Source organism: Ornithodoros turicata, chromosome 6, assembly GCF_037126465.1.
Source record: "Ornithodoros turicata isolate Travis chromosome 6, ASM3712646v1, whole genome shotgun sequence".
Taxonomy (NCBI): domain Eukaryota; kingdom Metazoa; phylum Arthropoda; class Arachnida; order Ixodida; family Argasidae; genus Ornithodoros; species Ornithodoros turicata.
In genome coordinates, this window is record NC_088206.1 from 50,581,720 (window position 1) to 50,609,660 (window position 27,941).

At 43.0% G+C, this 27,941-nt stretch overlaps 2 protein-coding genes across 6 annotated transcripts in view; one reads left to right on the plus strand and one right to left on the minus strand.

Annotated features, from left to right (window-relative positions):
* Positions 1-19,068, plus strand: LOC135396666 (uncharacterized). 3 transcript variants are annotated; one of them, XM_064627757.1, is made up of 14 exons: positions 1-192; positions 313-396; positions 461-563; positions 655-801; positions 866-957; positions 1,047-1,150; positions 1,229-1,304; positions 8,250-9,422; positions 14,102-14,397; positions 15,140-15,224; positions 15,390-15,438; positions 15,618-15,718; positions 18,130-18,179; positions 18,586-18,601. In XM_064627757.1, coding segments are annotated over exons 1-14 (2,394 nt in total). In that variant the 5' UTR covers positions 1-159; the 3' UTR covers positions 18,587-18,601. The 3 variants fall into 3 exon arrangements, with proteins under 3 accessions (XP_064483827.1, XP_064483825.1, XP_064483826.1); XM_064627755.1 differs by lacking the exon at positions 18,130-18,179 and having other exon boundaries at positions 18,586-19,068; XM_064627756.1 differs by lacking the exon at positions 18,586-18,601 and having other exon boundaries at positions 18,130-18,228.
* LOC135396667 (spermatogenesis-defective protein 39 homolog) overlaps positions 17,255-27,941 on the minus strand; it is a 29,968-nt gene continuing 19,281 nt past the window's right edge. Inside the window, exon 18 of one of the 3 annotated variants that reach the window (XM_064627763.1) lies at positions 17,255-17,275. In XM_064627763.1, coding sequence (XP_064483833.1) covers positions 17,270-17,275 — 6 coding nt within the window. In that variant the 3' untranslated portion in view covers positions 17,255-17,269. Of the gene's footprint in view, positions 17,276-19,033; positions 27,613-27,941 lie in introns of those variants that run through there. The other 2 variants (XM_064627761.1, XM_064627762.1) reach the window with 2 other exon arrangements.

Here is a 27,941-nt window from a genome sequence, read left to right on the forward strand (position 1 = left end):
CTCCCGATTTTCGTGGTTTTCGTCGTTTTTGTGTTGGTGTTGCGTGTGGCTGGGATGTGAGAACGAAAGTATTGGTTTTTGCTATCTTTCTAAACAGGATGGATCGAGTAGAAAGCGACAAATGATGCTGGGACTCGTTGCTAAGCTTCCAAGCATGTCATGGAACACGAACACTTTCCCAAATACATAAAGGTATATACGAAACGGGGTCAAGCTGCCGATCTTCATGTTATTGGTGTCATAAGTTCCTCGCTTTCATGATTTTTTCCTTGTTTGCGGTCTGCATGTTGCCTTTCTTGTCTGTATATGCAGGTCGGAACCTCGAACGATGTAATCTTGTCGAACATCAGGGTCAAACCGGGTTATGAAGAGCGGCTGTCGTACGACCACTACAAGGTCGAATATCTAGATTATTGTTCTCATCCTTTAGATGTGTGTATTTATTGACGTGTATTCGTAGGTAATTGAGGGAAAACTCTCCCGTCAGCTTCAGCATCAGCTCGACGAGACAGACCCGGCGCGACCAGGCATACTGAACACGATTTGCGGCGAAATCATCATGGGTAAGCATGGCGCTTTCGTGCTTTGTAGGCACAAATCTCAAAGCTACGTACTGACCTTTAATACTGGACCTTTCGTCTTTTTTTTGGTCAGGTGACACAAAATTTGTATACAATCTGAGAGAGAGACGAAATCTTCCTGTCCACTTGATGGTGACAGGACAAGCTAGAAAGCGAAAACAATGGAAGAAGGTTAAGGAAGGACATGTAGATGATTCCATCTTCAAGTACAGAAACTATGGTAGGATGTCTTGCAGAGCACACCGATGCAACACATAAGCAATGTTCATTGCTGTATCCTTTAGGAGGCCTTTTCATGAAACAGAGCGTCGTCCGGGCTGAGCTTGTTGTAACCATTGAACGCCTACCCCTGAGTGACTCGCAGAGTTGGAAGAATGTAATGTTGTTTTCTCACATGTTACCATGTTTCTCAAGTCAACATAGCTTTATCTATGTATCTCATAAGGTTACATTTGCATAATTCAGACTCCAGTTGGGAAGGAAAATACAGATGCAAAAAGTGCTTACTTCAAAGGTGACCCAGACGTAAAGGCTCAGACTCCGCAGGAAAGGAAGACACTAAGGCACCTGTAAGTCAGGAGTTTCCCACACAAAACGCAGGAGTTCCCCACGATGCCAAAGAAATCAGCTGCAAATGCTTCTTGCAGGTTCAAAGAGAAAGATCGCAGGAAAAGGAAGCTGAGTAGTTCTGACTCGGAGAACACCGCTACGCTTACTTCAAAGGTAATGTCTCTCTCTCTTCTGCCTGCTAATGCGTGGCTGTTTGAGAAGGTATCAAACTGTACCAAACTGGTGTTATTGCTGCCATTTTGAAACTTGACCAAAACTCTTAACAAAATTCTACCAGCTCAGAATCATACAATACTAGGAGCCTCGTTGTTGGTAACATGCTCAGATGGTGCCACTGTTGACACATTTGCAAAGGGCTAATGTTCACAAAGGTGTCAAAGGCCTCACATCATTGGCACAACATACTTTTTCTCTAGTGTGGGCTTAGCGATGTAACAGTTTTTTTTTTAAAGTGTGCTGAGCAAACTATGTATTTCATAGGGAAAAAAGAAGAAGCTCTTTGGCTGCACTTAGTTCACTGTTTATAGGGTCATTCCAGCTCAAACGTCCCGATGATGGCGCTCGACCATCTCCGATTTCCATGAAAAAGAATATATGTTGTTGTCGTCCACGTGAACATAATCCCTGCGAAGTGTTTTGCCCGGGGTCTGCATAGAACCGCCGCCATGGGGCTTCAAACTCCCGCGCTGGGCCTAAAACCATGGTGCGTCTAAGCGTGCGCTGAGCAAAAACGGTTTTACCTATCCAAAAAATTGAAACTGGACACTGTTTCGAAAGGGTCACACTAGGTCTGTTCACGATCTCAGTCGTGCAGAGCCGATAATTCGCGAGCCGAGCTATCACAAAAATGTGCAAAATCCGCCATGTTGAGCAATTGTTCCTGAAAACACTGTGCATCGAAATCTCAATGTTATGTTTTTTCCTTATTGGGGCCCACCAATATGACTCACCGAAAAAGTTTGACCTCCGTACTCTGGACCGTTTGGCTACAAAAAGGCGCGAAATTTGGGAATTTGACGGAAAATTGGAAACTTTGACAAGAAATAGTGCTAAAAGTGAACATCGGACAGTGCTGAAATTTGCACAGAAATGTAGTATAGTGTCCCGGTAATCACTACAAAAATATCTTCAGGGTGTTTTTTGTTTAAAGCACGTAGTGAATTTTTAAAGTTGCTACGGTACGACAAACATGAAGCTGCGCCGAGTACATGTAGCACGGTGGAACGGTGCACCGCAAGCAGCCTCTTGCGTCCTTCTTTTCTTTTTTTTTTTCTTTCTGTCTGTACTATTGCACCCGCTAAGACAAGCTTTAACCCGCAGCACGCGAGTGGGTATAGAGTTGAGGGTATTTCTTTGTATTCTAATATTTTGCGGCACGTATCGGGGCTGCACAATACTTACTCCCATGTCGCATCCGTCGCGTCCTACCATTACTGGTAACTGAGATGCGTCGATTTAGAGATGACTAAATGACAGTTTAATGAAAGACACTGATATTGCAACTCTCTATTTCAACAGCTCCTTTATTGATGAGGCTTGCTCATGGTTAGATGGACAGGACATGGGCAGGCCGCTTGACTCTAGTCCTTGTACACGCGGAACACGCTGCTCTTCTCTGAAGTAGATGTCACCTTTGCATTGTGTTTGGGAAACTGGTAGGAATTGACGGTATTTGCGAGTACCAGGAACAGGGCTGGCGTGCTGGAATCGGGAGGCTAAGAATCGCGCCTCATGTGAAACTACGTCATGCGGGACCCATATCGGTTTGATTTCTTTGAGCTCGCTCTGCGCCCACAAACACAGATCATGAGGTGACAGTATTTGGTTGTGAAGGGGTCTTTGTACGCTCGCCCTTGCTGCGAGCCTCTTGACTGCGCCGCCAGCACCGTCACATGGTCTTTTGCCGTGAGACGTTGCAAAAAAGTTCCAAACAGCACTTTTGCCAAAGTCCTCCTGGTGCAGGCAATGGTTCACGAGGTTTTTTTCTATTTTGATATTTGGAGGCCGCACCATCACTGAAATAGTGCATTTTTTGTATTCCATCCACAACGGTCATGAAGTTTTCTATGAAAACCCTGATGTAGACGTGCACAGCTACAGTGTCGTGAGTCATGCAGTCCAATATTATAACGGATGATTTGTGCTATTTATGTATACAGCTATCAGGTGGACTGTAGCCTGAGTATTCACCCAATGAATGGCCTGTGGCACGTCTTGACCAACAAAGCTGTAGTTTTCTGCAGAGTCTAGTAAGACGACTGCCTCACTTGGTGGAAATGGTCTACAATCCCAAGTGGTTTATGAAACCTTTTCCACTTTAAACCACTTCCATACAAAGTGGTTTCAAGTTGAAAAGGTTTCATAAATCACTTGGGATTGCAGACCTTTTCCGCCTGGGTCGCTTGATGGTAGCTCGGACGGTCCAAATGTGCAAGTGCAGAGAGCCAGTATACCTGTCGCCAGTGGGTCCTTGCCGCTGGATAGGTCCACGATAAGCACCACAAGGGCAAAACAAAGCACTGAGCGGGAAAGCACTTGCTCAAATTATTCAATGGCAACTCCAGTCAGAGGCTGTGGCTCTTCCAGCTCTTGGAAACGTGTCAACGAAAGTTCGCGACGTCTCGGATGTCACTGCTTGTTCCAAACACAACAATTTCAAACAGAACATTTTCGGGAAAGCACCAGACGTGCACCTGATATAGACGACCTGCACCCCTACGTCATCGATTACGTTTCACCGCCGTGCAAAACATGCTGGTGGGCACCTATCAACCTTATCAGCCTTTTCGGCCTATCAGCCAACGTGTTTTTCCCGCTTCTTGCCCACCACAGCAAAATATAACCTCGAACCAGTCTTCTCGTTACGTCTCATGTTTGTAAACAGAGGGTCGACTATAGCAAGACAAAACAATCCGAAACGGATTCTCCCTGGAGCCATCAAGAGATTTTCGTCGCAGCGCCCATTGCGCACCGTCATGCAATACCTAGGCACGGGTCAGCTGACCCGTAGAGAGTTAACGCTCGGCCAGGCTGGTGCCATTGACAAGAAGTAAAAACAAACATTGAGAGAAGAAGAAGACATAAGTAAGAGAAAGGATTGCAAGATGCCACTTGCTGCGTGTGCACCGTCAACCACGCAATGTGTGCTTTCCGCCGCTTCATGTTTGTCATACCGTAGAAACTTTAAAATTTCACTACGCCCGTCAAACAACAAACGCCCTGGAGATATTTTCTGTCCTCATACACAACACGACACCGATCCATGGGCGCTAACTTCTATGCTGTAACGCCTCCACATTGCGCGTTTTCGCACCTCAAAGATGGCCAGTTTAGATGAAAATGTCAACTTCGGGATTTTTTTTTTTTTTTTAATCGGCCATTCGGCGGTCCAACCTGAATTTTTTTTTCACATAACATATAGGTACAGTCCCACATCCGGAAAATATTTTTAGTTGTTGTAATTGCGTTGTTGGTAAAAAAAAAAAGTCAAATATCACTTATTTTGCAGTTGTTTCACAAACCCATAACCTTTTAATGCTTCACTCGTAGGACGAGTCGACGCGTCCGTAGAGAGCGCTGGGCTTCCTCAAGAGCATCCAATTTTAGTTTCTCTCTCACTTGAATCCGCATTCGTTCCAGAGGCGCTAAAGCGCACCTTAGTTTTTGGCCTCGTCCCTAACTTGGAGGCATTCGTGACAACGCCCTAATTAGCGTTGGGCAAAAATATTTCGTGTACTGCATATGTCCATACAGGGTGTCCCAAAAAACGTGTCATTGAATTATAATAAAAAAAACTCCTCCTATAAAAAACACCTCCAAATGTGAATGTCATGTACTCCAAGTTTAATTATGTAAATATTTGCGAACTGAACTCGGAAATTTGCCAAGTAAAGGTCACTTTTTTACCCCCACCAATATGAAGAGCGTGCCGAATTCACTCAAATTCACGATAATTCACAGTGATACTCACGAGCTATCCCATCGGAAAAAAATAGCCGAATATCATGCTTTTCAGAGCACCGGACCATAGTGCGCGATGACTTTTTGAGCACAATCGCTCGCAGTGCGACGAAAGGAGGTTCCGAAGCCAGCCCACAGAGTGATAGTAGAAAAAGTAACAGTTCCTAAAATTGGGAGAGTGAAAGCATTATCCCAGCGAAAGTCCAACCTTTCCAACCTCCTTTTGTCGGACTGACAAAGATTGCGCTGAAAAATTCATCGTGCGCTATTCTGTGCGACCTCCGTAGAGCATGATGTTCGGCTATTTTTTCCGATGGGATAGCTTCTGAATATCCCTGTCAATTATCATTAATTTGACTAAATTAGACACGCTCTTCACATTGGTGGGGTAAAAAAGTGACCTTTACTAGGCAAATTTCCGACTTAAGCTCGCAAAAATTTACATAATTAAATTTACGTTACACGACATTCACACGAGGAGGTGGCAAAAACCCAGTAAGAACAAATGCCATTGACCACATGACTCTAGGTGGTGTAGTTTTTCTATTATAATTCAATGACACGTTTTCTGGGACTCCCTGTATATAGGAGCAACATACTTTTTTTCTCTCAGATCGGTGATGGTCAAGCCACCTGACTTGGAGGTTTGAGCTGGAATGACCCGTTTGATGAGCATCGAAGTAAGAAATGTTGTGCCGTGTACGCGATATGGCGACCTGCATATGCAATTCAGCATTGGTCTTGTATCCATGGTGGGCCCTGACAGCGTCGGATCCATCACTGATCGTATAAGCGACAAACACACAAAACAATACAAAGTTAACAGTACAATCCCTCCGTGGTACTGGCCCCGCCCTGCACGTCAGGCTTGTTGCTACAGGGTAAATTTAACCATTCATCGCGCGCTCTAAACAAAAAACACCCTGAAGATATTTTTTGTATCGATTACCAGGACACTATACTACATTTCTGTGCAAATTTCAGTGCTGTCCCACGTTCACTTTTAGCACTATTTCTTGTCAAAGTTTCCAATTTTCCGTCAAATTTCCAAATTTCACGCCTTTTTGTAGCCAAACGGTCCGGAGGTCAAACTTTTTCGTTGAGTCATATTGGTGGGCCCCAACAAGGAAAAAATATAACATTGAGATTTCTATGCATGGTGTTTTCAGGAAAAATTGCTCAACATGGCAGATTTTGCACATTCTTTGTGATAGCTCGGCTCGCGAATTATCGGCTCTGCGCGACTGAGATCGTGAACAGAACTAGTGTGACCCTTTCGAAACAGCGTCCCGTTTCAATTTTTTTTATAGGTAAAACCGTTTTTGCTCAGCGCACGCTTAGATGCACCATGGTTTTAGGCCCAGCGCGGGAGTTTGAAGCCCCATGGCGGCGGATCTATGTGGACCCCGGGTGAAATACTTCGCAGGGATTATGTTCACGTGGACGACAACAACATATATTCTTTTTCATGGAAATCGGAGATGGTCGGGCGCCATCATCGGGACGTTTGAGCTGGAATCAAACGTCAAACTGTCCAATGCTGGTATGGCGACGTTTGAATACCTATGCATTTCTTAGAATTGATTTAAAACAGTCACCTAACAAGAGATATCTCACACTAGTAGTACATTTCTGAGTACTTTGAGTAGATTTTAAAAGAACTTTCACGCTATACTTTGCGGTCGAATACCTAACTCACAACACAAACAAGTGGAAAACATCTATAGTACATAATTTTGGTGTCTGGGTGGGGAATCATTGAAGAAGAGTGTGCATTGTTGACAGATTTGAAATGTTGATAAGCCAGAAAATTTAGTAAGTACTCTTATATTTTCCAAGTCTTTGGAGCACAAAAATGGACATACACCCTATGCACGGTAGGCAGTAAGGAAACTTGCGTTTGCATTTTGTCTGTGTTCTAAAGGTGTTATTTATTTTTATTTTATTTACATTGCCAATTGTAATGCATGATTGGATGTGTGATTGGAAAATTGAGAGCCTAGAAGGCACACATGCTCTGGTTTCGTATTTTTACATTTTACCTTTTTGACATGCTAAAGTAGAAAATTTTTGTTACAAGTAACAAAGCTTCAGAATAAGCAAGATTTGAATGTTGTGTGTTGTGCTCTGTTCTTGTTTTAAAAAGAGTCTCATGTCAAAAGGCAAAAGTGAGTGATTAAAAATGTGTGGTGTCTGATTGCTTGTCTGTTTTTTTTTTAAATCTGAAAGCATGTCCTCTTTGTTCACATTATGTCCAGAGACTAGCACCAGAATGCTGCTTTTAAGCAATGCAGATTTTAAAATAAAAACTGATCGCAGCTCGCATACTGCTTTTACAAGTATATACTTGTAAGTAAGGCTACATAGTGGTGCAGACATTCTGTGGATGAGTGTACTACAGTTGCTACCAGGTGACTAATTACCTTAGATTAGTTAATGGACTCGTTAGAGATTTTAGAGTGCATGTTTATTTTGTAGAATTGGAGCCTATCTTCATTCAAAGCCAATGGACCTTTAAAAATCATAAAATTAGCACATACTTATAGATATCCATCGCCAGATTTTGCTATGCAAATCAGCTGGAAACAAAACCCAACCTAAAGAGTGACTGAAGGATAATCTTATCTAAGCCACCAAGATATCAAGAGTATCTATGTTTGACCAATGTATATACTTTAACCGTGGAGGGCTTTTTGGACAGAAAGCAAAACATAATTCCGATAAAACCCAAAGTATCAGTAGCACCTGATTTCATTAAAACTGGCACCCGATTTTTCCCTTCCAAATCCGCTAAAGCCATATAACCCAAAAAAGTCGGACCCTAAATATGCTCTATTGTCAAATGAGCAGTCGAAAAATTCGTACGTGGTTGGAGCTGCTGAGTTGGTACGTGTGAATATGGAGACTGTAGCGGCTCCAAGTTGGTCATAAGACGGTGGGTGGAGTTGGTGTGGAAAGTGAGCCCGTGTGAACACAGCCTCAGGGGTCCGGATATGTTGCCTTTGCCACATAGGAGGCAGTCACTCCAGTGCTCCTTGATTTTTGCATAGGCTTGTCCAGTGTGAAGATGTTCAGATCTAGGCAATTGTTTATGGCACATGAGCAACAAATTATGATGGCACATTCCTTTTTATCCAGGCAAAGTCAAGACACCAGAGCTCGGTCTCACAACATTCGAGGACTACAGAAGAAAGCCTGGCACGAAAAGTAAAGAAGGAAGATCAGCGTGCCCTTGCAAATTGCATGGACAGTTCACAAAAAGAAAAACAAAGTTCAGCAGAGGATAAGGATAGAAGAAGCGCTGTCGCACAGAAAGTGAAGGAATCTAAAGGGAAAGTACGTGATGATGAAACAGCAGCAACAAAACTCAGCACTGACAAAAGTGGGGGTAAGGGGACTTGGAAGCAAAGAGAAGTTTCATCAAATTCCGTAGACACGATGCCAGTTCGTCATTTTAAGAGCATGACAGGAGGTGGATGTGTTAGTCCTTTCACATCTGGTTCTCAAGGCGAGCCTCTCGGAAGCCAAGGTGCTTCTATAAAGGGAATACCTGAAGGAACTCAGAAGAGCGCAGATATAAGGAAAGCATCACAAAAGGAGAGCCAGAGAGAGAAACTAACACACAGGGAGTGTCGTAAGGATAGGGTACCTTACAAAGAAGACAGACCGTCACATCAACACAAGCGTGATGAGAGGACAAATGATTCGCAGAAAGAAGGGAAAAAGAACAGCAAGGCAGAAGCCCCACAAGAGAAACCTACAAAAAAGTCCTCGCTAATCAAAAAGACACGTAAAGACAAGGGCGAGAAGCTAAAAAAGCTGCTAACGGACTGTGGACTGTCTGACTCGGATTCAGGGAATGAGAATACATTGAAGAAGGAGAAAAAGATATTGAACGTGGAAGTGCAGTCACAGCAGATGAAGAATGATCGTTTGTCACCACTTCATGCCTTGCAGAGGGGTTCAGAAACGTTGAAGGAAAGCAAGAGAGAAAGCTTAGAAGATTTTGACTTACTGCGTAGAAAAATGCAAAAAAGAACAGAAAGGGTCAGGAAATTGAAAACATCAACGAGCTTGTGCAAGAGCTTACTCTTCGCGTCAGATGATGATGATGATGAAGAGAATATGAAAAAAAGTAACATTGGGGACGAATACAACCCGTCGATAATGATTAAGAAAGAAGCTGACCGATGCAGTCAGGACTATTCACCTACGCCCGTGAAGAAGCACGTAAATGAAGATGATGCCTATGTTCCTACAACCATGAAGAAAGCCCAGAAAGAAGATGGAGCTGCCCCGTGTGTTAAACCTGTAAGTTATGGTGTTGAAAGTTATCTGTGTGCTGTCAGTGACGTGGTTGTTGTGAACCGTTTGAGCTTTTTCTCGCTTTCTGTTTCTCACCATATGAATAACGGAACCACACACGCCTACATTCTATGCTATGATGGAGAAACAAAAATGCGCCTTGAACCATTCAATCATTGTCTTGCGAATCCCACATTGTCTCACATCATTCGAAACCACATTCTCTCATCTGTCATCTGTATGGACTCCCAGAGCCGTGTGCGGGCTGTACGTGGGGTTTCATGGCATCCAAAAATCACCTTGTGCAGCAAGCACAGCTTTCAGTCAGTGTGTTCTATACAAATGTCCTCTTATGCGGGAAAAGGTCTGCACTCGCTCTGCACCTGCTCTGCACCTGCTCAGAAGTGCACGCAAGGTTTAGATGCAGTTCAGCTGGTGCAGCACTACTGCCATCTAAAAAGGATAAGTAAGTGCAAAATGGCAGGCCCTGTCGTCTGCTACAGAGTACCGTCTGCTATGTGCGTTGCCTGCTCTTTTCTGTTGCACGACTAGGATATGTAGTGCAAGGAATCAGGAACCTGTGCAAATTGAGGTCAGCACTCCTCTAAAAAGAACAACTACTACTTTATTTTAATGATGATGATTGGGGAGATGTCAGTGGCTGAAAAAAAGAAAGGGGCATGCAGGTGCTGGGAAGGTGCATGTCAAAAGGAATGCAAAAGAGAACTTGCATTCCAAGGTTTACAGCGAAAGGGGGAATAGGGCGCAGAAAACCGGGACTGCAAATATCAAAACTCATGCTGCTGTGACGTCGTGGCAGGCATCTCAGCTAGCGAGGGACCACATGCTTACGACTACTAATAGAAATGGCTGGAGCTCTGATGCCACAGCTTGACGAGTCCGTGTGTTCAAGGTGTTATATCTCGCCAAGTACGACACATAAAAAAATAATTCTTTCTTCCTCAATACTGTTGTGTGCAATGCAGTGTGCCCATGACATAATGAACGACATCTATCAGTCACAACCCCTTTAATACTAAGTGGCAGCACCGCTGTGGTAGTGAGTGCCACAACAAATTACAACTTGTTCAGAAACAAGACTTGAATTAGTTGGTATATGGGTTCTAGAAAGACTTAGTGCAATGTGCACTGACAGCAGATAAATACATAAGACAGTGTCGTGTGTATTTCTTGTTTGTCCGCTGTCCAGTGTTCCCGGCGCTACATTTTTTTATGCCTAACACTAGAAAGTGTGAACACAGTCCGTAAAATTTTGAGAAGTGGTGTATTGTTCTCGGGGTGTAAGGGTGAACACACTTTCCTGATGAACCAGTTCTGCAGAAAGAACTGCCCCAATGCTACAGAATACATGTTTTAGTCATACACATGCTCATCAATTGTCCATTGGATGAAAGCTATCGTCAAGGGCATTTTCATGAATTTTTATGGGACCTTGGGTCACTTCAGGAGCAGAGCGGCATGTTGTGTTGCCGCATCAGCATCAATTTGGCACACAGTGACACGATCTTTACGTGACTATCAATCTCCTTGCTGCGAAACTTTGTTCGCATCCATGTAATGTGTACATCCATGCAAGTTACTGTTGTGTACATGTATCCAACATGTCTCAGTGCCAACAGTCTCAACCCCATAAATTTGTTGACAACAGTCATAGAAGGTTTCAGTATTTGGACACCCAAGAGGTATCATCAGCCTTGCCATTCCCACTGTGGGATTGTGAGGGGTTACAAGGATAGATTTTTCCTCCTTCAAACTGGGGTTAGAAAAAAAGAGAAAGCTCTCTGGGGCTTCTTTTGGGTATGATGGGCTGGGCTGGGCTGGGCTTGTTGTCAACAAGATTTTTTCTGAATGTGGTATATCCTTCATGTCCAAACTATTTCACCATTATATTCTTACACTCAATAATTATTGCAATGGCGCATTATGACCATAGTTGTCAATGCACCAGAAAAACCTGAATCATCATCATCATCATCAACATTCAATAATTGCTCGCTCAATAATATTATCTAACATGCTGAAATGTGGTGATGTGAGCCAAAGAAAATATATGCCAGTACTCAGTTGTGAATTGCGTTCTGATGTCTAAGTGGCACTAGATAATGGGGAAAAGATAGTGAATGCTGGTAGCATCTTGACAAATTGATATATGCCATTGGAACAACTGCATAGTGTTTGAGCAAGTGCAGCATCATTGGAAACAGTATTATTGCTGTCGACATTTGTTTTGTGATAAAGGGTCGGTCGCATTCGTTCCAAGTGATTACGAAACTATAGTGTCATTTTATTCGTCCTGGACCACTGACCACGATGTCGAAAATCCCACGCGAAATGAACGCGTAGTTAGACTTATTCGACTAAATACATGACAAGTGCAGACAATGGATATTGAGGGTACACCAGAATTCCTCCTCTGGAAAAATGAGAAAATGTGACTCCCTTAGAATCGATGAGTGCATGACCTTGAGAAAAGGAATGCCGCGGGCGTCGCATAGAGTTTCGGGGCGTCTGGATGGTGTCTGTTGTCCTCTAAGCACCGCACTGAGCAGCGCTGATCTTTAAAAGGTACTTATTTAATATTGAAGCACTTTTCAGACAAAAAAAAATTAGCCAGGTAGATTGTCGGTCGATGCCGAATGTAGAGGTATCGGTTTCATAGCTCGGTTTTTGGGATGCAGACATCCCTTTTAGAAACTGTTGAGGCATGGAGCAAGCCAAGGGACCTTTCCAAGTGTATCAGTACCTTAAGTCTAACCATCTGCTGCGGAGCTTTTCTTGATGTATTTGCTGGTCAGTCGTGCCTTTCTGGTTGCTTATGCTAGAGCTCAGGTACAACTAGCTGCATCCTTTCTTGTTCTATCTTCTGTAGTAGTCTGCAGTACATGCTGAACATCAGTAAAAGTTTGTTTTAATTAGATGCTGTCAGCTACCTCTACGAGCCGAATGAAAAGGTTTTAGTGGGCTTTTGGGTCTGGGTCAGAACCAAGAAAACATTCTCTCTCTTTTTCTTTTTTTCAAATTAGCGAACACTCATAAAGCTTCTCCTCACATAGATGCCAGTCTTCCATTATACCCAAATACATCTCATGCAGAATGTTGCTACTTCTGCACTGTTCTTCAAAAAAGCATGCAGTTCTCTGTGATTGGAAACTTTTGCTTCTGTGCAGATGATCATTATGGTGCACTAGAATGGTTCACCTTGCTCCTGTTTGAGTACTAGTACCGCGGCAAGACTCTCATGGTACATTGTAGTTGTGATATGCACGAAAGAAAGTTGTGTGCATTTTGTATGAGGAGATAACGGAACCTAATCCACAAACATTGTGCAGCCAAGACAGTGGAAGAAACCTGTAGTGCACACATAATTGAAATACTTGAAACTTGTTGTTTGTCTGTTCCCTGCACAATATGCCAGGTAGAGGTATTTTGATGGCAGCGTACCCATTTCATTGAGAGAAGTTGACGGCGATCTGGTATGCTAAGTACAAAGCTTAAAGGGGCACTAAAATGCAAAAACAAGTTCACTTCAAATTACATTATACGCTATGTTAACTTCGTACTTGTTATCATAATTAAAAACTTTGATTTCGCTACGGAGCTACAATCGAAATTATAGCGGACTCTTTCTTGCTTTGGCGCTTAGCTGTGAACTTCTTTTCAGCTTCGTGCATTGGTGTTTTTAAAAGTCCATACTGCGCGTGCATGTGCGTGCCACGCATGGAGCAGTTCCAGTGAAAAACATAGTGCGCGTTGCCAAACGGACTGCCGTCGCTGTCCGAAGGACGTGAACATAAATGTTGTCAGTGGAACATTCATGATAACTGTTGTGGGCTACAATTCAGTGAATCGGTGTTGAAAAATGCAGCAGTGCGCATCATGCTGCGCATATACGGAACAGTAAGATCGGACCCGTTCCAAATCCACATGCCCACGACAGGTATGCGCGTGCTTCTCCTGCTGTCTCATTGGATGCCGCCAATCTTTGCCTCCTGGGGATCCCATTCGTCGCCGCCAAAGACAGCTCTGTTTGCATTGTGGTTTTCTTCTAAACGGTCATGCTGTATGAACTAATTTTGCTTGCATTATCCCAGTTGAAACACGGACTTTCACTTGAGAGCAAGTTGCTTTTGCATTTTAGTGCCCCATTAAGTTTCAGTGGGAACTTTGGCAAGCTTGTTTGGTCTGCGTCTGTGTCCTGTACGCACTCTTCGGTTGTTCAGTTTAGCTTGACGTCAGGGTCTGCCATTTCAGACATACAGGCTTTTCTACAGACAAGTTGTCACATAGATCTTGTTGCTTATATCACCCAATAGAAGTAAGTCTAAAGGAGCAGCAAAACCTTCTTAGTTCTTCTGTTCAGTATTTGGCTTTCAAAAATATTTTGCATGGTTGCTCTTGTTTGATGTATGATGTGGCATGCTTGTATGATGCAGTGTTTTGAGCAGTCCTAGCTGCCGCTTTACTGCTCTTTTAATGTCATCTTCTGATCTGAAGCCTTCGTTTTAATATTTTGTTACAAGCCTTTATGGTGTACCTTGTAGGCTGCAGTGTATCATTTCCTGATGTGCCTCAGACAATCTCACTGCTTACGCAACCCATACTGCCAATGGTCAATGTAGCAAAGCTCCGTTAACATGGTTCCCACCATTGTTTCATCATGACAGCACTTGCAGCCAGAGGAGTACATCCCAACTTCAATTTCTCCAATCAAGTCGGCATCACCAGTAAATATGTTGCGGGGCCGATACGAGGAGTATGTGCCACAAGCCATCACCAGCACGGCACAGCGGCAGTTGCATACTATCGATTATGTCCCAACACCTAAGAAAGACAAGCCACAATTGTACACACCTGATATGTGGCAAAATGCACTGTACATTCCAGACAGCCCAGCAGCTGCCGCACTGCCATGTGGCGGCACTTCTGTGGTGCAATTGGAAGAGGAGATCAAGTCGTCCAGGTAGAGATGCATGCATGTCTTTTGGTTAGGTAGTTTTACTGGCAGCCCAACTTGCCTTTTGTTTTTTACTGGATCACAGTTGTACGTGCCTCTATTACGAATAGGGTCAGCTGCTTACAGGAGTACAGTCTTATAGTTTCATGATATCATTATAGCTACAAGCTTGCGTATTCATACTACAAGTGCCTGACTAATGGCAGGTTAATAGTAAACATCTCAGAAATTGTATTACAGGGACTGGTGGTATATGGTTTTGCCTTTTCAGTTTTTGGTCTTTGCTGTTTGCGAGTAAATGTCTACTTGCCCTTGTGCCCTCAACTTGTTCTACTAGATGACGTTAACACTGCCATGAGTTTGAGGTAACACACAGGACGAGACGAATACACGACAGATTGTCATGTGTTTGTCTCGTCCTGTGTTTTAAATCCAACTGAAGGCAATGTTAACGTCGTCTAGCCAACACCAGCTAGCTTGCCTACTCCTGTTATGTTTACTGTTCTACTGCTCTATCGTAATATTATGCTAATCATGAACTATTTATATTATGGGATATTTTGCCATCTAGCTTCTCAATATGGTGACTGGATTATTTGTCTACGGATGCAAAGCAATCCATAGTGTGACAGTATTGTGTTAATGATGTCTGTAAACACTGCTATTGTGTTGCGTCAATAAAAGTGATTTGTCAAGTGTGGGTTGATGTTTGTACTGGTTTTCTTTACCTATCTCCCTTATTGAACAGGGACGTGAAGGAACTTGACGACAAGCATATAAAGTATCTCTTCTACAAATGCATGCCAGAGATGGAAGGAATTATAAAGAAAAAGGTGATTAATACCAAGTCTTTCCCTGACTCTCGCATAGTCTGTTAACTTCAGTACAAAACCAAGATGGACCTACAAGCAGGTGTAAGCCTGTTCTATGCTAGTGAACGTTAAGCAGTTCAAGATGCTAATTAAAGAATATTCACTGATCAATCCTTTATTAACCAGATTTGCAGCTGGAGAAATGATGACTACCACCAGGGTGGAAAAGCAAAGCGTATGTAACTGAGCACTCTGCCTCGCTCGTGAGACATTTCTGTCAGAGGGGCTTCCTCCTTTCATTGTGCTTAGGCACTTGAGGCTTTCTGTGTTGTCCTTTCTTCTCTGTTCTAGCCTCAGAACATCAATTTCCATAGAATACCTTTGTTGATATAAAACACTTCTATTCTCTCATAGGCATGCTCACATACAAGGTGTATTCCTCTGCATTCTCAGATGAGCAGATCGATCTCATCTCCCATATGTTCATCGATGAATATGTCATGAGGAGGAATGTGGTAAGTGCCACTCCACTGTCCAATGCTGTCAGGCATCCTTGTTTTTTTTTTTTGTTTGTTTTTTTTTGTTAAATGTGCTACAGATGGGAGCGACATGTAAAGTTTTGGAAATCTAGGTGTCATTCATGGCTAGAGTTCGACTTATGTTGAATCGGGTCGTTTTTTTCTCTCTCTCTCTCTCTCCTTTTAGTTTGGATAACTTGCTTTTGGAAAGGAGTTTCCATTATAAACTCTGCTGTTTTTCTGCTGTTCTCCTGAAAAACAGCTACTTGTGTGGGCTATAGTGCTGCAATAATCGCTAGCTCTCAGTCACAATGATTCATTTTCTACAAGGTCTTACTAAAGGTGTAACCAAATTAATCATTGGTCTTGCTCATGTTAGCGGAAGCTCTCAAACGTGTGTCAAGGTAACACCTTGATCAGCAGTTTTAGACAGCACTGCTCATAGGGCTGTACGTCACTTAGGCTGTTAGCCAAGCTGTAAAGTTTATTACTGAACGTCGCATACTCTTGGTCTACTAAATGCTAACCTGTTTAATTTCTTTCATCTGAAATTTTCCCATTATAAATGCAATTGCCTTTCAACGAGGATTGTCTCCATTCTGCTAATTCGGTTTTGCCTGTAATCCTCTAATCAACTAGTCATCTTGTAGTTACATGCTTTCTTCGAGAGGATATCCTCCTGACTGTAGAAGACACCTGCAAAAACGTCATCTGTGTAGCTTTCATAGCTTTTTATAAAAAATCTGCGACAGATAAAAATGAACAGCCTGCTTATTACACCAGCTCAGTTGCCTCTTATTTCTTTGCTCAAATGAATAATGTGTTCATAGATTTAATTCTTAAAAATAAGCTGCATGACACTAAAATTCGTAACCACCTGGGTGACACTGTTGTAGTTTTTATTTGTGTTGTGCATTAATTAAGCTAAATTTCTTAAGTGAACCCAAAAATAAGCCAAGCAAGGATGCCTATGGCCACAAAAGCATCGTATGGTTTTTAATTGCATGTGTACAAAAATTTAACTTTTGAAAACCCATCACTGCCTGGCCTGCTCATACCGGGTGCCAGTTGAAAGGCAATACCAGCAGCGTTTTGCCAGTGCTTTTCCAAGGAGGGCATTTTATGGAGAAATGGGAAACTCGTGTGGGAGCAGTAGTAGTTTCCACAGTGGTACTTTCACTTGTAGTTCCATGGTAGTTCCATGTATGTTTAACATGAACAGTTTAAATGGAACAAGCAGTACGTTTTTGAGCACGCTGCTGAATGGGTGCTTTCCTCCTGATGCGGTTCTCTCTCACCCTCTCCCATTCTCTTATTACCCTTGCCCAATTATTTGTTTCTCCTCTCCCTTTTGGTCCTGCTTACTCAGCCAGTATTTTTCATGGAGAAAGGTGGCAACCCTAGTCACTCAACAAAGCACACTCGCTGAAATTGGCATCTGCGGAACCTTTGGCTCAGCCCAAAGGCACTCTTATGCAAGAAGAAATCAAAACCACATCAGAATCTCACCTTTCGTCCTCATCAACATTGTTTGTCGTCAGGTACCAGTCACTGCTAATGACAAGTCATGCGATAAGACCCTCTATGGGAATAAAATGCTGTGTCGCTTCACCCCCAATTCTGGCGGAGACAGTGGTTCTGCAAGCTCTATCTTCAATGAGCGCACTTCACCAAGCAGCTGATTTGCAGGGGCGAGATTTTTGTAAAACTCTTACGACAAACCCTATGATTTTGATTGCCATAGTGCATTATTACCGGTAGGCAGTGATTTATCCATGCCCCCCCCCCCCCAAATGTTTAGTGACACCTCTCGCCCTTCTTTCTTGTGCACCCCTGTTGCGCTCATGTTACTCATCCAATGACGAGATACCAAGTGGTCAAGAAACACTTTAATCTCATTTCAAGCAGCGTAATGCCCTTTTGAAAAGGGGGCCCATAGCGACATCGTCTTTGTCGTCACTACTTTTGACCTAAGGCTTAAGCTGAAGAGGCGAATACATAACACCCCACAGGTGTCCTTCATTATTTCAACATGACTCATGTCGGCAATGATACATAAAGCTGTTACAAGGTAACTGCAACAATCGCACCAATGAGGAGATTCTCCACTTGCTCCTCCCCACTGGCGCGGGTCCACTGCCAACTGTCATGACAGAAATGGAAATATATGTAGACTTTGAGCAAAAGGTCTCACAGGAAAGTAGTTTGAAGTCAAGTGCTCCTGCCAGACATATTTATTTCTATACGTATTAAATATTTTTCTGGCTACGCTACTGCTTGTAGCATTGAGCCCTAAGTTACGTGATATGTTTGTAGCAACTAAGGGTGCCAAATTTCTTCAGCTTGACAACTGGTCCTAGAAGCTCTGTTTATCTACCTATGGCTGACCTTTAGTTGTGCACATGCAGGTGCTGATGGTGCTGAACTGCGTGCTGACGGCTATTAGATTCAGACATTGGTTAGTGGAACATGATACAAGTGGCGCTCGCTGAAGGTTGTCATCAGTGTGGTTCTGTACGTGAATCAACAGTGACAAACAAGTAATACAGTCAACTTTCAATTTGTGAACAGTTAACAAAGTTCCTGGAAAAATTGTCCATAAATGAAGGTTTGGAATGAGGAAAGGGATGAATTTTGTCCCAAATGAGCACACAGCTTTATGAACTGAAGTTCATAAAGCGAGGGAATTCGTAAATCGAGGGTTGACTGATATTGCGTGCTAAATTGCTGATTTTAAGTGTGTTGACGACCCAACATACGACACTCTTGTCCTATATCTGTGTAACATGTAATGAGGTCTTCTGTAATCCATTTGTGCACAGTCACTTCTTTCTCATGGTAGAATATTCTCTTTACCATTACAGACTGGCGATTACCTAAACCAGGTGCTTCTGCCCGAGTTCCTCATTCGAGTGTACATGGCAGCCAATGGCACAACTCATGAAGAAAGTGACAGGCTAATGGCTGCCACACCATTCAAGCTGTTTGACGTGCCCACACACTTGTAATTAACATCACTGTACCAGTGATTTCCATGAACTCTATACATTTCATTTGCCCTTGCGAGGGAACAGTGTTGGAAACTTCTGTTTTACTTAGCTGTTATCAGTGTTCCTGCAGTGGACTATGTACATTTTATATGTGCCCTTTTAAGGCAGTGCTATTTCTTGTTTCATGGCACCTGACAGCACATTTTATGTGCACCTGTTTTCCCAACTCAAAACTAGTCACTTTTAGAGTGCCACATTGCACATTACATTGTTCCTTGTGTAAATATGGTATGTAAATGTGATTGCAAAAAAAAAGCATTCATTGTTAATGTACAAATAAAATGTATTTACATGAGACTTTTTTTATCACACACTTTTTTATGTTAAAAATACAAATTAATTTTTCCACTTTATGGCCTGAAAGAAAAAAGAAATAGTATAAGTACTATATGCATGTTATAGTATCAACTGATGCATCTGGTAACATGGATTTTATATTTCCCAGCCATTAAAATTTTGCACAACTTTTACACTTTTGCAAGAAAGCAGACATGGGGAATGGTACAGGAAGACAGAAAAGTGTTTGCACTGAACTGTTCAACAAGAGATGAAACAAATGCCCTGTCTCCAACATCAGTGACAGCAACAAGACTATTCTGTTTCATAGCTGGCAAGGGCTCTCTTATCGTGTCATGTTGTATCTAGAGCAGCGGAGTGCCCCCGATTCTGCTGGAAAATATTACCGTATTTATCCACATAGTAGTATAATGAGAGTTTTGTTTTTTTTTACCTCGAAATGTGCACTCGTATTATCTGTGGTACAAGCCGAGACTGTGGTATCATCACTCTCCTCTTGTACACTAGCAAGCAATGATGCCCGAATTCACGACGAATCCTTGCATTTCTTAACAATACCTTTCACGAATACAGTCATAAAAAAACGACCATAAGAGAACCAGCGTCTGTGATTCATTTTCTATTTCAGTTTGGCAGCCCGACATATTAGTTTTGTTCTCTCCACATATTAATGTTAGAGGGATGGTCTCGTACAGATTCTGAAACTTAGCCAAAACTATGAAAACACTATAAAAACAGTAAAACATTAGTACTGTAGACATACAACCGTCAAAGTTTCATTCAGACTAACGAAGTTGTTTTCGAGGAATTTGCCAAAACGTGCTGTAATAGCAGACAACGAAACCTGCACTTTACTCTCATGCAACGTCATGTATGACATCGCCCTGCTGGTAAGCCTCCCACTGGCTGAGTGAAGAGCTGTTTGCAGTTGCCACCGTTGCCATGGCAGTTGCAACTTGCAGGAGGATCGTGGGTTGAGTCATCCTGATAAGCTCCCCTTTTCTCTGGAAATGGAGATGCTCAGAGACAAGATAAGAGCTGCAACCACAGACGTATATCTCCGCGAGCCAAGGATGTAGCCCGTGCATTGTCTGTGGGTATGGTACTGTGGGCTTCTGAGAATGTGGCGCATGATCAGATATGTGGAGGCTAAGTCACATGTTTTCTTTCCGCAAGTATTTAATGTGGCTTTTTAATAAACACGCACTCCTTCTCCATGTACGTCATCAGCGACATTTCATTTCGAAACATGATCAGTGCGCAACAAGGAGTGTAATGGGCACGTGCGTAATACATTCTCTGTCGGAGATTTAATGCAACCACGCGTGCCGATGACGGACGACTTCAGATTTGTGATTGCGGGTGGGGTTGGCTGAGACTTTTAACTTGTCTCTGAGGATTGACATAGTTGTTCTAAACCAGCAAGTGGGCCACTTCTTAGAATGTGCGCCTTTCGCCTGAGAACTGAAAGAAAATGTACGAGAGTTCCGGCGGTCCCCAGTCACTTCTGAAAGTCACGTGCTCATGCCGGTGCACTAGCATGCGCAAAAGCAGACGATTTCTGCATCCAATCACGGACTTTCCCGCAGGGTACTGTAGCCATTCTTGTTGTTGCCAACACAGATCACGGTATGCTGTGCCATCTTTATCAACTTAATTCATTTATTTAATCGTGATGTGCTTTGTCGGGTAAATTTGCAGTATTCCATTTTCAGCAAAGGGCAATAAAATGGTACACTTTATGAAAAGGGCAGGGGATACAAGACCGTAACTTTAGAGAAATGGGCATGTGGTTGAGAAACCACCTGCAACCCAGTAAATGGATGGCTCCATTTCAAACGTAGTTCATGGATTCGACACGAAAATTCCCACATTCTTCATTTGAACGTTTTTTGAACTGTTGGGTTGTTAAAACTGCCATATTCTCTAACCACCGCCGACGGTGGCGCCGAACAGCGCTGAGAGGCGTCACCAGACATATGGGAAGTGACGTTTTCGATGTGCACGCTTGCCGGAAGAACCCCGAAGGCAACCATAACGAAGGCCATTCTGCGGTGCCCGGTTCCTTTTACAACTGCCTGCGTCATCATAGAAATGGAAAACTTTCTCCACGGTGAGACGTCACTCCAAAAACGGGCAAGGAGGTGAAGAGTTGAGCGTGACGGAGGAGCTTGCCTAGCGCAAGACCTTCGGAGTACAATAGCTTCATGATGCGGGATCGCAGAAACATAGCATATTTATGTTCATGTTTAGTTGATATAAACCAATGTGTAGAACGTTATTTCTTCGCAAGTTTGAAAATGGTTTCACAACCCCTCTAAATTTTTGCTTGAACACACCTTTGACATGGCGACAATGTGTGCAGAGAACCTCTGACTAACAAGAAGACTTTGTCGCGGTTATGATGAGTGGGGTGCCTCATCGTGATCGGCGATACTAGGCGAAACTTCGCGCAGGGGAGCATGGGAAGGGATCGCACCTCCACCACTGAATGTGAGGGACCAGCTGAATGACACAGTAACCCAGTAACTGAATAACTATAACAAAGTTAACCCTAGTAGCACAATTCGTGGTCAGAACGTTGTGGTAACATTTTACTCAAACGTTGCAGAAACGTGGCTAATGCCCTCTTGAAAATCTGTTGCGGCACATGTTCACAAAAACGCAGAACCAGAGACACACACACAAAAAAAATTTATAGCATAACACAGTCCCAATCATTTTGTAGTGTCCTTTTTGCTGTGTCGTCTGTTCTACTTTTTTTTTTTTCGTGTGAAGTTTCTGGATTTTAAGCCCAAGAGCCGCAACAAAGCGACACGTCTGACAAGAGCCTTGTTAGGCGATGTTTTACTGTATGCCTAGAACGCACTGCGGCGAAGTCTCCTTCAATGTGTAAAAAGCTCTGAGAAAAAAAAAAAAAAAAGGTAGGTTGTAATGGTATGTACGATAGCAAGAAGCCCACTGTTTTCATGATCGAAGACGTTTTCAGCTTGATTTTTCGATTTCCGTCGCATTTTGAATATTCGTGTTCTCCACGTCGCCAACCGCTCAAAAAACGCTATTTAGCACTGTTTTCATGATCTAAGACGTTTTCAGCTACACGAATTTTGGAGCTTCGTCCAAATTAGTGGTGATATTGGATCATTCCGTAGCGAGTCACACGCCGTCTTTATTTCAGGTTCGTCCCCCTCGTTATTATTTCTTCTTGAAGACATGCGTGTATCTGCACGCAGAACAGCTGAAGGAACAGATTTAATCACACGAATTCTTCCACAACAGCAACAGACCAACCTCAAGAAGCTTGTCATATCGTGTTGGGCTAACTAGAAATCGTCCATCATCTAACTGCATCTCACGATTTTCTAGCAGGTTGTTGAGAACAGGCAGAACATTACGCTCGGCCTTTTCCACTCCATCGAGAACCACAGTAGCAGATTCCACAAATTATGATAGCATCGCTTGCGGTGCTGTTTCTGCAACAGCAGACAATGTCCATATACGTGACAACGGCACTAGTTTGTAGACTGGCTCATCGAGGGTGTGGCTAACCAGTCGCAAGCTGATGTCAGCATTTTATGAACCGTGTCGAGGAACCACTCAAGGCTTGATCCAGTATGGCAGGGAAATCCGACAGGTAAGCTGCAGCTAGACTCAGAATATATGGGGCCGGTTGGTACATGACTTGGAATGAGGCAACTACACAGGACAAGACAACACACACCAACGTCGAACCTGCAGCTCCTTGACGTACGAGCATACTCACGTACCCACACAACCACCTTCACATTGGCAGACCAAACGTCACAGGAAATTGAGACAGCAGCTGAAGTCAGCATAAACACTTCATCGACTACCGGGCGTTACTTCTTCCCATTGGATACATGTGCCAGATGCCTCCTCACCAGGCTCTCGATCATATGCTGAGTAGGGCAGCATGCTGCAGACTGACCTACAGAGCTGCTGTGCTCTTCAGAATAGATAGTGCAACGAACAGTAAGCACTGTTCGAAACCATAGTGTGCAAACATCAACCGTCCTCCCTAGAGTTGCCATCACAGCACTACCACCAGCCCCTTCCACAATGACATGACAATGCAAGCCGACCTTATGAATGCACATCTCCACCCAGTTCGCCGAAAAGAAAGCCGCACAAACGGGAACGACGATCAATACCGTTTGCCCCCTACAAACTCATACTGATTGCAGATACCAAACACGAGTCGTTGACACAGTCCAAATACTAAGAAAATGCATGTTCTCCTTTTAGTCCACGGGCATTCGCTTGAGAAAAATCCATTAAGTGTACAACCACCGTCACACTTAACCGAAACATGCGAGCACATGGCCCGCTCAGTAGCCAGTGCCGCCGAGCATTGGCCTCTGGGTAGACTATATTGGTGACATAGGTCCAGGATTTGGCTATGCCATACACTGCATTACGATGGACGCTCGGCATGCTCGGTTGGGCAGTTGTTGCATCTACAATCGGTCCCTGCTTCGCTACCGTTTCATGTTGCATTACCACGTTGTGACCTAGTCTCAAACCCAGCAGCCAATGCTCTGCTGGTCACTGGAGTCTGCGCAAGAGACATGTTACGGTTAGGTCTGTCGGCGACTGCGCGTGGCCATCAGAGCCCTGTCAACCTCATCAATAATAATTCACCTAACCTATCAATTGACTTCAATTTGAAAACTTATCACTGGATTCATGTTGTAGGTGATTGATAAATATTGCAAGTAGATGAAAGAAGGCACAAAAAATGGCAGAATTTGGCATTCAAACACTATTTTTGTTCAGTAGGGCGGCTTACTGGGCTAGTTGGTACATATACGAGAGGTGTTCAAGTCAAACCGGGTCTTTCTGTCTCCTGAGTGTACAAATGGCTCGCGCTACTTCTTTTTCGTCATTTTCACAAGCGACAGGCCTCCGCGTTCACCACCTGTCCAATCATGGCTGCTATGCGCCGGTAAGGATTTCTACGTTGCTGGCATCCAAGCCCTCGTGAAATGCTGGGACAAGTGCATTACTGCAGCTGGAGATTACGTTGAAAAATAAAACTAATTTCTCACCTGCAAGTTCATTTTACTTTTGCGAAAAATGAAAAGTCCCGGTTTGACTTGAACACCCCTCGTATATACTGAAATTGGAATTGGCTACCTGGAAGAGAGGCTTTGAATTTATTGCTGTGTGAGTTGCTCAGCGTTGCACTACACTCAATATTTAGTCATACTTACTCCAAATCACCTGTTCTTAGAGATTTATTCATTAGCTTGGACCACACACTTATGAGTTCACGTCATGTATGTATGCCTTTATTTCATATCATATGTACTTTTAGTGTATTTGCCATTTTAGGTCCACATTGTTCTTCTAACCTCGCAACCATGGTGTACTCCCAACCCTATACAATCTGCTATTTCCCTATTCTGGAGCACACAAAATCTGAACTTACTGAATTGGGCCGGGCAGTGAAGGAGAGGGAAGGGGCCCTTCTCCCCTTAGGATTGTTGCAAAGTCAATAAGACAATCAGTGCAACATGCTATTGGGATGCTACAGGAAAGTTGGATGACTGGGCTGTGCAGTAACATGTCAAAGGTGGTTCTTACGCATTACCAAGAGGTGGGGGTACCGTCGTGTGAAGATTCCTATTTTATATTTCTGCCATAAAGCAGCCAACAAGATTAACTATGAAGTATTACATGCAAGCGATGTCAGAACAGGAGAAGGGAGGGACGAATCTATGTACAAACTCTTTTCCATTTGCAGAAAAGAAAAAAAAGCTGCAAATTCGAAAATCCCTACTAAGCATGAATAATTCTATTAAAGGGTTTTGCAGCACCCTGAGGGACCCTGAGGGCCAAATTACCAAATGTTGACCCCTGCACTGAAATGGGTAATGAGAAATATTAGCTTTTAACTTAACAAATAAGCTGAACCCAAAATGAGAAAAAGAAGAAAAGAGAAAGAAAGAAACAAACAAACAGTATGTCATCGAGAAATGTTGTCTTTAAATCACTAACTTTTCTTGCACTTGCTATGCTAACAGGAATAGCATATGCTATTCCTGCTTTTCAAAGTGGTGTACTTTATTTTTGCAATCAAGACTAGCCACTTCTTTCTGTTAGTTATGAGGATTAATTAAACAATACTGTTACTAAAGGTATGAACCGCCAACTGCTTTTGTGAGTGGCGATATTCTCGCTAATGAGTAGAGTCTCGCTTGCATTGATTTCTTTGTCCCGGTTTAATATGTCAGAGATAGCCTCGACAAAATAACTGAAAGCTATCAAAGCAACTAGTAAAGCAACGATTCTTTAGAAATTCAGTGCCAGTGCAGAGAATGGCGATCTCTGCAAGAAATCTGCATTGTGGAGGTCTGCTATTTAAACCATGCTGAAATAAAACAAGGAGAGTGTCAGGGAGGCAATGGGTTTGAATGTGACTGCCAAGCTCGGAGTGGCAAGCCACGTGAACTGACGTCGGAGAAGCCCACCTCAAGTGGATTCTAAGCGCAAGGATGGTGATCATTATAGCAGTAGGCTACTTGCAAAAGTTGTATTTTGGGTTTCTATGACAGATTTTGAAATCTTCACAAACCTCGAGGGCACAATTACTGTATTACACTGCTATAGCAGTCCCAAGGGTGGGCAGTAATACTATTTTTTTGTATTATAATACTAATACATAATACTTCCCAAAAAACTTGTCTTATAATACTACTAGCAGAAATACTCTTTGGAAATGTGTATTCTAATACTAATACTGTATTATAATACATTATGGTAATAAATAAATACATCAGTTTTTCGAAAAGCCCAGGGAGTACACAATATCTGTCTCACAATTTACAGTGCCTGTTGTATGAAACAATAGATCCATTACTGCCTATTTGGCTTGAATAATACCATTTTCTCAAATTCAACCATCAAGTGCTCTCCTGCAGCAAGGAACGTCTTGTGGCATATTCAATATTACCAGTTCGCGTGGTGTTACAGTTAGGGTGATCGCTTTCCTCGCCAAGACTAGCAGGTGACGTGGGTTTGAGTCCGAGTTTGAAGTTTTCCCTGGGTTTTCCGAAGACTTTGCAGACGAATATCTGCACAGTTACCCCTGACCTGGCCCACGACAGACACTCCCCCTTCCCCCTGTCTGCCTCTCCTTCCTGCTGTCCTCTCTCCATCTGTCCATGCCTGTACGCCATTCATAGCCGCAGTTGCTTTGCAACGTTAACAGGAAACTTGAGAGGAAAGAAATGACACTCGGCCTTGCAAGTTGTGCCCCGGTTCCTTATGAACCGCCACGAAAAATTTACTCTTTCATTTATCACTTTCCACAGTGGAAGTGACAGCAAAAATGAGGTATTAGACGAGCAGGTCACCAGTGGCAAGCTTGATACGTTCACAAAGGATGTATGTAAGACTCCTGACAAGATACTTATCTTCATGTCAACTAGTGTGCCAAGTTGTGAAAAGACAGAGGAGGAAATAGTGTAGTGCGAAGATGCAATGACATAGACATAGAGCTAGGAACACTTCTGACTGTTCCTTTCTTTCCGGGGAATTTTATGACCAGAGAGGGTACACTGACTAGTCGCCAGAGGAGTAGGTGTTCAAAGAGCGGATGACCTAAAACATGTGGTGTGCTGACCCGCCTGGGCAGATTATCACCGTGCTGATAGCGCATACAGGGTGAATGAACACGTCAAAATCCAAGAAGTATTACTGGAGTACTATAATTAGGGTTCCGCGTTTTCAGTTTTAATCGAAAAACACTGAATACAGAGGGACATTCCAGGAACGATGACAGAAATAAATTGTTGCACATGCCCAGCAAGTTGTTGATGCAAATTAGAAAACAATTCAGAAACAAGATATGGTTGTGAAAAATGTTTGTTTACTTTTTCGTTAGCCATAAAACGCCACCGCAGCGAACAACGCCATGTTGAATGAGCGTCATGTAGAAATTACATTGTGATTTCCATTCGCCGAAAACTGGGTAAACCATGTACACGACAGGAAAAAATCGAAAAACGCCGATTTCGTGAATATCAATAAACACCGAAAAACATACGCCAAATCTGCCCAAAAATAAAAACCGAAAGTGCGGAACCCTAATTATAATACTTGTAATACGCATTTTTGCGTACTGTAATATGTACGTAATACAAACACTTTTCAGAAACCTGTATTATAATATGTAATACAAATGCAAAAAGGTATTACAGTAATACTATTATAATACAAAGTAATGTAATACGTGCCCAGTCCTGAGCAGACCACGATTAAAGTCCCCCTGCAATAAAAGTGTATGTTGTGCGTTCGCAATGTCACACGTTGAATCTACAGCTTGCCTGTTTATGCGCTATTCTAAAGGTAACATCATGACAAACTTCTACTCTTCTTGCGTGACACAGGAGTTTGTTGAAAGCGGGCTCGACTGTACGAAAGAGCAGTGCAACGGTGGAAAACAGGTAATGTTGTGAGACTTTTGGAGGCTTCTCCTACCTCTACTTTTGGCTAGGGCATGTGTTGGGTTCAGTACACCTGCAGACACATTCATCATGAAAGATAAATTGACTGTATACTGTGACTGCCTTTGTGCAACCGTAATAGTCTAGCACAATTACACTGCTATCGCAGACATTAACACATTTGGTCCCAGAGTTTCCTTGCCTTCCATAATCCAAATGCCATGATGGCTATTGACCATACCATTCCATACATAAATATGTACGGTATTTATCCGCATATAATGTGAAGTGGAATTTTTGCATTTTTGTCCAAAGTTTACAACTGCATGTGCCAGGCAGACGCACCAACATGAAATGTGAACACCGTGAAATGCTTTCATGATTAAAGAAGTCATGTCAAGA